This window comes from Monoraphidium neglectum (assembly GCF_000611645.1).
Source record: "Monoraphidium neglectum strain SAG 48.87 unplaced genomic scaffold scaffold01488, whole genome shotgun sequence".
Taxonomy (NCBI): Eukaryota; Viridiplantae; Chlorophyta; class Chlorophyceae; order Sphaeropleales; family Selenastraceae; genus Monoraphidium; species Monoraphidium neglectum.
The window spans coordinates 3,807-14,197 of NW_014012140.1; the positions used below are offsets into that span (position 1 = coordinate 3,807).

Below are 10,391 nucleotides of genomic sequence, written 5' to 3' on the forward strand. Positions count from 1 at the left end.
CCTCCAGCGCCGCCGCCCATTGGAAAAACGGCGGGTTCCCGCCGCCGGCGCCGGCGCTACCGCCTGGGAATGAGATGTCGAAAACGTGGACCTCCCCCCGGCTGGTGCCCGCACAGAGCTGCGCGGCGGCCGCGGCGGCGCCGCTGTTGCCCAGCGGGGCCGCCGCGGCATTGAAGGCGAGGCCGCGGACAAAATCAGAGCACGACGGCGGCGGGGCGGCTGCTGCTGCGGCGGCGGCGCGCGGGGGCAGGGGCCAGCTGTAGAGCAGGCTCGCCCCCGCCTCGTCCCACACCTTTCAGAAGGTTGAGTGCATAGGAGGGGGATGCCAAGGCGTGGGGCTCTCTAACATGATAAGCACAATTGCACGTCTCAAGCGCCTGCAGCTGCTGAGAATCTGCTCATGCACTCCCGCAGCCAAAAAGGACGCAGCACACAGCTGTTGCCACAGCGCCGATGCAAGCGGCTGCAGGCAGGCGCGCGCGTGGGTTGGAAGGAGCGCGGCGCCACGCGCGCCCACCTGCACGCCTGCGTCGCCTCCGAGCGCGACCAGCGCCGCGGCGCCGACGCGGCAGGCGCACACAGACTGGATCGAGGCCGCGTTGGGCACGTCGACCTGCGTGCCGGTTTGGGGCATGCGGGGTTTCAACTGTTGATTCAAATTCCACAGCGGGACAGGCTCGTGTGCAGCAGCTTCCACTGGCTGGGCTACGGCTGCCAGTATGACCTCTTTGGGCACGCGTGCCCTGCAGGCAAGCAGGGCAAGCAAAAGCTCCGCAATTCAACCCGGCTAGCGCTGAGGCGCGCGCACCCTGCGGGCCTGTGGGGCGGCCTCCGCGCTGGCGGCTAGACTGGGCAGGATGACAACCTGCGCATGCAAGTGGATGGCCGCGAGCCAACCATTTCAGAATCAGGGCGATCTGAGGGAAACCTTGGCAAGGGCTTGAGTGCAACAGTGCAGGCCGGGCAGCCAAGTCGGGCCTGCTGCAGGAAGTCCTTTCCTAGCTGCGTTCGCGGCATGCACTGCACCGGTTGGGATGGTCGCGCATGCAGCCATGCGTCTCGCATGCACATGGGCATGCAGATCACATGCCCAGCATGTGTGCATGCGTGCATGCGCCCTCATGCTGCTGCCCACCTGGCACTTGTGCACAAACGCGGCGCCGCCTCCGAGGGCACACAGGTTGTTGTACAGCGGTGATGCTGACGGTGCGGGCACCTGCACGAGGTTGCAGCGTTGATTGATGCAGCAGCAATTGCCGATGCGCCCATGGCTATCAAGGGGCACTGCACATGCGGTGCGCCGTGGTGCAGTGCCGCAGTGCACACACCTTGACCACTTGCTGCGGCTGCTGCGCCGGTGGCGCCATGATATGCTACGAGCTGCCAGCAGGGTCGTATTTATCAAGGCAGCAAGCCTTTGCTTGAGAGCTCCTCTAGAGCTGTGTTATACTGTACCCACAAGTCAAACACAAGTGCGGTCGATCTCGAGGAAGTGCATGTGATATTGTACATGTGATCGCATCACAGCTATGTGCCTAAGATACCGTCAAACCATTGACAAAAAGCCTATTATCGGAGGTACAGCTGCACACGCCAGATCTCACGTGAGGAACGGAGCGCGATCGCCTGAAATGCTTGGATGCACGAAGGTCAAAAATTCAAACATTCCGCTTCTTGTCAAATCCGCGAGGTGCTGCATATTCCTCGTCGGATCCTCTGACGACACACCGTCGTCACTTGTGGCCAGTTTATATTGAGGTTCCCCGCACCTGATACAATCAGTTGGCCGCGGCCTCACCGAACCCCAAACACCCCAACCCACGACTCGACCACCTCGCCACCATGGCGCCCCGCAGCCTCGCGTTTGCCGCCGTGCTCGTGGCGCTCGCGGCCACCGCCACTGCCGCATACCGCCCCGAGCCCCCATCCTGGATGGCCGACAACGAGTTCCCCTACGCCTCCATGTGGTCCCAGGCCACGGGCAAGGTGCGCGCTGGTGGGGGCCCCGAGCATCCGCTGCCACAGATCTCGTGATCTGAGTTGTTGGCGGTTGCGACCAGGTTTGGGCCTCCCTGCTTCAGGGCCTGCCCCTAAGATAGGGTGGGAGCGATTTCATGCGGATCCGATCCCTGGGCAGCCTTGGATGACAGCCAAGGCGGTGGTCTGGGTGCGGGCCGCCCTCCTCCACCCACCTCGCGGCGTGCGCCGCTGGGCGCCTGTGACTCACGCCCCGTCTCTTTGGGCTGTCTTGGCAGCACTCCCGCCCACTCGATTGTTGGGGTCCTTCATATGCATATGCACCCAGACGGCCCCCCTGCCGCCATCCGACCGAGGCCACGCGCCGCGCCCAGCGCGCTGCCGGCGCCGCGTCCAAGGGCGCGCATCGGGACGAGTGGCACCCGGCGCGCGCTGAGCTGGCGCCTGTCCTCACCCACCCCGCTCGCACCCCCCACCGCCACCCAACTCGCACCAACCCCCACCTGCCCCAAAGCTAGGGGTGTGCGTGTGTGTGCTCTGCTGCGCTGGGGCCCCGGTGACATCATCCGCCGTCATGCCAGACGCCCCACCTACCCCAAATCGACCGTCCCACCCCTCAGCCTGCCGCACCACCCATATCTCTCTGCTATCCGGCTCGATCCAACCCCACGCAGGTCTCCAAGACTGCCTCCACCACCCTGGCCCGCTCCAAGGGCGAGGGCGCATACCACGCAGTCAGGTGGGGCTACACACATTGTTGTTGTGTCTATTGCCGGGATTTGGGGGCTGGATGTTTTGTGCTGAGGCTGGATGACCCGTTTGGTGTATGTGTGAGAATTGGGGCGGAGCTATGTCAGCTGGCTGGGTGCCCTGTGCTTGAATTGGATTGCGGCCTCTAGAGGGCCGCCGGGCCGCTGTGCTAAGTTCAGTGTTTTGAGGGAGTGTGGCCAGGGATTTCGCGCGTCTGGCTGAGTGGGCGCGCGGTGGTGGTGCGGTGGGTGGGGTGGGGTGCAAGGGGTGGGAGAGGCTGTTTGAGTTGGGGGCGGTGAAGATGGCGGCATCAGGGAACAAAGCTGTGTTCAGCCGTCCGTCTAAGCATGTTCTTGGCCTTCACCTCGGTCATGTGCACGCTCTAGCTCTTGCTCTCCGTGCTCATCAAGTAGTGAGGGTTTAGGGTTGACGGTGTACTGTTCAGGGTTCAGGGTTCAGGGCTCAGGGTTCAGGGTTCAGGGTTCAGGATTCATGTTGACGTGTCGCGCTCGCCTGGGTCCTCGTCGCTGGTCATCATGATCATGATGATCCGCGCGTCGCTCTCAAAACACAGTCACGCAACGCTGATGCTTCAAAGCCCAATCCCATGAGCCTGGATGGCTCCAGAAGCGGGAGAGCGCGGGATGCTGTAACGATTTTCATCCTCATCCTGCCGTCGTCGCTGGGCCCACCCTCGCCGTCCTGAAATCAGCAACAGGGAAGACGGCGAGGTGACGCCCCGCAAGTGACAGGCACTATCAATGCACCGCGTGTGCATGATGAACGGGGTGGCAACCTGCCCGTGACTGCTTTGGCCCAATGACTGGTGGTTTCACTGTTTGCTGAGTCCCAGACCGGCCGGTTGCTGGCCGCGGGGCATGCATGCGAGCCATACATATTTGCCGACCAAAGCCCTGCGGCTTTGAGACCGCCGTACTGTTGGCTCTATCTGGGTAAACCCAGAGCACAGCATTGCACAACTCTGCGCGCCGCCGCTGCTCGGCAGCCGAGCAGGTTTGCCACCTGACACTCTTCCGATCATAGCAAGCGTTCTAAAGCAAAAATGACTTGATCGGCGTCATTGAGTCACTTTAGGCTTAGAACCCGTGGCCAATTGCTTTCGAACGTCACGCCTCCCAACACCACCTGGATAAAGCTCGCGGCTCCCAGGAATCCCTCTCACCTCACAACCACCACCTGCAAACAAACGCATCTCGCACAACCACATCAAAGAACTACACCCCCACCACCATCACAACACTCACCCCCCAAAATGTTTTCTCCACGCCTCCGTCCCCACCCCCACTCACCCACCAAAAGATACGTTGTGGACCCTGAGCGCTCAAAACCCCCCCCCTCCACTCGCAAACCCCACAATTCAAACCCCTTCCCCACCCCACCCCCCACTTGCCGGTATGTTGTAATCCCATATCCCAGAACCAAACCCACCTCTCCACCACCAAACCCACACCCCACCCCTTCATAGGTACCTCGTGGACCCCGAGCGCCAGGAGGAGTTTGTTGACGCGTGGCGCGAGTTTGAGAAAGACACCTTGGACAACGAGAAGGGCGTGAGGGTGTTTGACCTGAAGAAGACCGTTGACGACGACGTGGGTGGTTTTTGGTGGTTTAATTTATCCAATTTTTTCGGACTTGGTAGTTTCATTTTCCGATTGATTTATACGTGGGTGAATATTCTGTGTTTTTTGGACAGAAATCGGTTACATTGCAGATTCATATGGGTGATTGGGGTGTGGCAGCCAGCTACTCTGTGTGCACGGTGGGGTTTTGTAGGGGTGGGGTGGGGCGTGGGCGCAGCATCCAGGTTGACTGTGTTGACTGGGGTTGGGCTGCAGCAGAGTGCACTGCAGTTGATGTGGGGTTCCGTTTTGAATCTGCTGCCTTTTCATTGCATAAGCATTATTAGAATACATTGCAATAGTTGTCAGCCTGGCACAAGCTAATCAGAAGCGATGGCGCCAGCAGCCCCTTGGTGGATGGGAGATGTGTGTTGCAACTCTGCATGTTGGGGGGGTGGACGCGCGCGTTAGGTAGTGTCCGTACCATGACCCGCGCCCGTCAACCCTACCAACAGCCCTCTGGCGCCCTAAAAAGTGCAAAAAAAAGTGCATCTTACTTCCCCAGCAAACGCGGGGTTTGCTCATCTCTGCGATGGGGTGTGCTGTGCGGTTCCACAAATCATCTGGCCTGACAGCCTGTGCAGGTCGCAGCCCCTCCTCCCCCGGATTCTGGGCGCGAGATTTTTTTGGCGGTGCGACAATAAATTTGCACAGGCGGCCCCTTGAGAGGCCTCGCGCCCTCACTCCTCAAAACACACCTGCCGTGCTTTTTTCCTCCTGGAGATACTGCCATATGAAATGCCGCCGACGCCACCCTCCAACGCCTCGGGGTTCAATTTTGATTGAGCCTCGTCATCACCGACACCTCGCTTGAAAAAAAACCTCCCGCAGGTGGGTTTTATCAGCTACGGCGAGTGGAAGAGCTTCGAAGACTGGGTGGACCACTTCAAGAGCGACCACGCCGAGAAGTGGGTTTGGTCCTGAGGGATCAGGGGCGGTGACACACACAAAGGATCACGCCCCAGGCTTTGCTCAGAACAGGTGTTTTAGTTTTGGTTGGATGAGGGAGATATAACGCGTGGAGATTTTCTTGATATGTGTGGGCCGATATGTGTGCAGAAGCATCTCTGCTGGTCGCGCTCTCGCGCCCTCGAGGGCGCTTGATGCAGACCGTCTGCCCGCGAGCTGTATCATGTCGATCGCAGCCAGCTCACGGTCAGGTTCACGGCCTCTCAGCAACCGCCATCCCTCCTCAGCTATCATGCTGCCATGCAATCTCGTACGCTAGCAAGCTCGCTTTCTGCCGAGGAAACGCACCACTTTCTGTCACCTGACTGTCTTCCTTCCTTCGCCGCCCCCTGCACTTGAGCTTCATACACTTGGGCATCCTTTTCCCTGACATCCCCCCTCATGTGCACCTGCCAACAAACCTCGTCCTGTCTATCGCACAATCCAAGGTTCATGGACCGCCTGCGTGACCTGGACATCCCATTCAACCTGCAGCCCCTCTACCAGCCCAAGGACGCCGGCGAGCTGGTGGGTTGTTTCTGCTGCTTTTGGCCCCACAAGATTGCATGCAGCCGGGACGGTTTTGGGCGTTTTCCGATTGTGGGACGGAGGGAAGCAAAGAGGCAATGATAAGCAGCGGGCAGGCGCCCGGACGGGGGGGAGACGGCTGGCTTTTCTGCTTGCCTTTTTTGTGTTGGAAATGCAATGCTTCATTAGCGGAGAACAGGCCTTTGGCGCCGCTGTGCCATGAATGTTGCCTCAGCGGTGGGTAGGCCTTTGGCTCCGCTGAGGGGCGGGGGTGGGGGGCTTAGTGGCCTCAAGCTGTTGGCTGGCCGGGGCTCCTGGGCGGGCCGCCACGAGCGGGATCAGAGGAAGCCGCCCGTGTCATTGTATTAATCAAGGAAGGAGAAGCTGCATTTTGGAGTGGATAGCTTTTGAGTGGGTTGAGTGTTCCCAAACAGCCTTGCCTTGATTGTGGGGGTGAGCTGCCTCAACGCGCAAACGCGTGAGGCATTATGTTTATTTGCTCCACGCATTTCCTGAGCTCAAGCAAACAAACACATGTGTTGGTGGTTACGGCTGCGCCGCCGCACTCCACTGGGATGTCAAACCTGTGAACGAGTGAGGCGGTTGCACCGGTCCGTACCTCCAGCGCCCCTTTAGGCAGTGGAGCAGCGTCGCGGCAGGCGCGTCCGCCCCGCCTACGCGGCGCATTTATATTTGAACAAACGCCGTCCAGGGCCCCCCCCTCAAAGCATGTTGCCCACCTCCCCCCCTCTCAAAGCACATTCTTTCTCGCCTCCAAGAAACATCAAAACCACAACTAGACGCTATTGCCTCTTGAAAACAACGTCAAAACTGCAACCAACGTGCCCTCACGCACCTTTTCATTGTGTGCAGCATGTGAAGCCTGAGGGCGGCAAGCACAAGTGAGCGGTGCAACTGGCAGGCTGCGGCGCCCGATCAAATCCCGTCGCGCGCGCACGCGCGCGTGCGGACCTGCTTGGTGGCTGCAGCGGCGAGGTGACACTGCTTGCCAATGCATGCCCCACGCCACCCGCCTGCGATCAACCCTCCCTCTGGCCGCGCTGTCCAGTCATGCGCCTGCTCGCCTCGTCGTCCTGTCACCCGCGACAGGACGAGATTCAGCAGTGCACGAAAAACGCACCTCTTACGCCCTGCGTCCCCCCCTCAATACTTAATTTCCCTTCGGCCGCCGCCGCTGCTGCCCACTCTACCGCCGCAGGCGCCACATGGCCCACGCTCTGGTGCGCTACTGGGCGCCCCCCTCTGCCCACGACGACCTCGTGGACGCGTGGCACGAGGCCATGGAGGAGACCAGCAAGTGAGGCTGACGATATTTATCGTGCTGAAATCCGGAAATCTTTCTTTTCTTCTGTGCAGCTGTAGCGCGAGGAGCTGTACATTGGTGGCTGAACAGCTCGTCGGAGCGATTGAATCGCGTCGACCAACAAGAATTTTGGCACGCACGACACACATACCAGGTGCGACCCTCTATGCAATTGCTCACCCGCGCCGCCGACAACGCCGCCTGCTGCGCACCCAAACTACTTCGCAGGGAGAAGGGCGTTCGCATCTACTCCCTGCGCAAGGTGACCTGAGGTGTTAGCTCGTTGCACAGCCCCCAAAAGCTGGCAAGAAGGAAGTTTTAGACCCGCCATCTCTGGACTGCTTGTTGCTGTTGTCTGCAGTAAATCCTCATGACTTTTCAGCAGGGCGTTGACAAAGGTTGGAGCCTTGTCTCATCTCATTGGCAGGTGCGTGGCAGAATCAAACATTCGCCAACATCTTAAGTGCCATCTCATCCACGCCGCCCTCTCCACTTCCTTATACAATAACGCCGACCGCCGCAGGCCGTCAACGACAACACACAGGCAAGACGCACTGCCGCGCCAGTGCCGCTATATATATGCGCCGCCCACCTTGTGTATGCGTGATCAATCAGCGATGGACACTTGTTGCCTGTCAAATGTTGGGAAGTGCTCTCGACGTCCTTTTCAGCGATCCCCAAAAGCCCTCGTGTTTCACACACATTTCAAATGTGAAAACCCTGACCCCTGATCTCCGACACCTTTGAGGACCTCTTTAACCCATATACCCTGCCAATCGCCCCCACCCCACCCCCCCCCTCCCCCAACCCCCAGTGGGCCAGCTATGGCACATGGGACTCCATGGAGGACCTCCACGACCACTTTGAGTGAGTCATGATGATGTCACAGTGATGTCAATGGATGATGCATTGAAACAGCCGTGATCCAGGTGGCCGCAGCCAGTCCTGCACAGCTGGCGTGCTGTGTGGTGTGTGCAGCTCTTTTTGAGGCGTGTGCAGCCGCATGCAGGAGTTGCCAGGCTGTCAACTGCAACGGCTTGCGCTCTTGCGTGCTGCGTACCCCGCTCGCATGCATTCTGGAATGCTTCTTTTTGTGCTATTGAATTCAGCTGGCTACTAGCAGTGTGCTTTGCTCCTCTCCTTTCTTGCTGCCGCTCCTGGGCATGGCCCCATCCCCCGGGAGAGGGCCCTCACTGAGGGTCTGTTTTGGCAAAACAGTCATCCTCAGCCCCCAACAGTCATCCTCGCCCCCAAACAATCAATCAAACCCCCAAACAATAACCCTCGCCCACTCCCCCCCCCCCCCGTCAGGTCTGAGCACGTGGACAAGCTCAAGGACAGGCTGGCCAAGCTTAGGGTGTACTGGTGGGCTGGGGGAAGGGGGGAGGGTACCGTTTGATGCGCTTTCAAACAGGAATGTCGTCCATTGACAGGAACGTTGCACTGTCGCGGTGGCTTCTTTTGAAATTCCTGCGACTGGACATTGCAAGCGTGTTTGTACAGCAATCGTGTGGCTTGCGTGCGTGGTGGTTGCTTTGAGGGGGCCTGGGGAGGTGTTGCGTTGGTTCTGATCATATCAAGGATAAAGGCATTGGTGGCACAGCTTTGCTTGTTGGGCGAACGATTTCAGCCAGGCTCTGACGTGCCTTTCTCAGCAATTACTTTCTGCGAACACAGCAGGTCCCCTGGCTTGCTCTGAAAAATCGCTTGGCCCCAGTTATCATGCCCCCCCCCCCTAAGTCTCCCCCCCCCGCAACCACGACGACCACCATCGCCTCCCTCGTCATTTCCTCCCGCCCACAACAACCGCTACCCTCTTGATTTGATCCCACCCACATGCCCCCTCCCCTGGCCACCCCCAGGCGCATCACCCTGCTCCACAAGGTCGGGGACCAGCCCGAGTGAAGTGACGAGACGATTATGTCATAATGATGTCATCCAGGCGAAGTCAAGACGACATCGCGCGACAGTGGCGGCCCTAGCGGACGCTGCGTCGCCGCACCAAAGGAACGGCGGCGTTGGCTTTCGCCCCATACTACAGAGGAGGGGGGACGGGCAGGGGCTGGGAAGGCGGGGCGTAGTAACAGCTTCAGGCGGCGCATGGGGTCGTGAAAGTAGGCATGTTGTTTGTATTCGCTGCGGCCGAGCATTTTGATGCCCTGCTTGACATCAGTGTTAGGTGCATGCACATGCAGGCAACTCCAGTGCTGTGCGCGCTGGAATGTATTATGTACGTGGCGGATCGGCAGTGGCACAAGAGTAGTGGGAGCTTGTGCGCGCCTCAGTCGCCCTTGCTTGAGCGCTCGGAACGTCGCTTGCATGTGCAGTAAGGAGGGCTGCGTGTTGCTGATCATAACGCGCGGCCCTGCACTGAGCGTGCTGCGCCACCCAGGTTTCCTTTATTTGCATGTGGCAGCACTTTTGAACCGCTTGTGGTGGGTGTGGCTGCCGAAAATTCTACGGCTGGTGCCCTATCTGTGTTGTCTGAGTCGTGTGGTTGTGGCGTTGGGCTGAGGTTGTCAGCTGGGTTCGCGTGAAACATCCCCGCTTGTAACAACAGAGAATTGATCGGGCAAGATCTGTGGCATTACACTTCGTGTGCACCAAGCCCAACAACCCGACCTTATTGGGGTGGTTGGAATGGAATGAATTGGTATGCAGGTGAAGATTACTAAGCAGTGCGCATGAGTCACATTCAGCGCATCAGTACAGAGTGGCAGCGCAGCAAACCTATTCTGTACATTTGAGCCTACACGTGGCCAGGCAACGCGCAGCGCGCCAAAAGAGCTGCTGATGGGGAATGTTGACCAAGGCGTTCACCGCCTGGATTGACCGGCTGGTGCAGCTGCATTGATGAGGGCCCTTGGCATGTGCTGCTGGCTGTTGAGCACTGAAGATGGAGGTCACATCAAGAAGCACGGCATTATTGCCAACACTGAATGTCACACACGCATGTATGCGCAACGTACGCGGCTGCTCAGGCAGCTCAGCTTCCAGACAAAACAGCAGGGGCCGTCAACCCGCGGCCGCGCCCAGCAGCCGCGCGATGCGGGTCTCATGGGGTACACACTGCGGCCGGGCCCGTTCAACCACCACCCCCGCCGCCGGCAGGCGGGCGCCGCCGCGTGCAGCCGCCGCCGCCGCCGCCGCCGCCGACGACAGCTCGCGGGTCAGTGAGCTGTCGGCCTCTGCGCCCAACAGCCGGACGGCGCGGGCCGCCTCCC

The 10,391-nt window shown here is 59.7% G+C and overlaps 2 protein-coding genes across 2 annotated transcripts in view; one reads left to right on the top strand and one right to left on the bottom strand.

The window, feature by feature from the left end:
• MNEG_8053 (hypothetical protein) overlaps positions 1–1,367 on the bottom strand; it is a gene marked incomplete at both ends in the record, with an annotated part of 2,865 nt that extends 1,498 nt beyond the window's left edge. The window contains 4 exons of the mRNA XM_014043474.1: positions 518–613; positions 809–865; positions 1,136–1,216; positions 1,329–1,367. Coding sequence (XP_013898928.1) covers positions 518–613; positions 809–865; positions 1,136–1,216; positions 1,329–1,367 — 273 coding nt within the window. The remainder of the gene's footprint in view (positions 1–517; positions 614–808; positions 866–1,135; positions 1,217–1,328) is intronic.
• A 475-nt stretch (positions 1,368–1,842) lies between these two features.
• On the top strand, positions 1,843–9,072 carry MNEG_8054 (hypothetical protein; the record flags this gene model as incomplete). The annotated part of the gene is made up of 12 exons (XM_014043475.1): positions 1,843–1,986; positions 2,352–2,423; positions 2,652–2,716; positions 4,214–4,337; positions 5,199–5,275; positions 5,765–5,843; positions 6,717–6,745; positions 7,063–7,161; positions 7,396–7,429; positions 7,982–8,034; positions 8,479–8,532; positions 9,030–9,072. The coding sequence occupies 12 exons, from the start codon at positions 1,843–1,845 to the stop codon at positions 9,070–9,072; spliced, it is 873 nt and encodes a 290-aa protein (XP_013898929.1).
• Between the last annotated feature and the right edge of the window lie 1,319 nt (positions 9,073–10,391).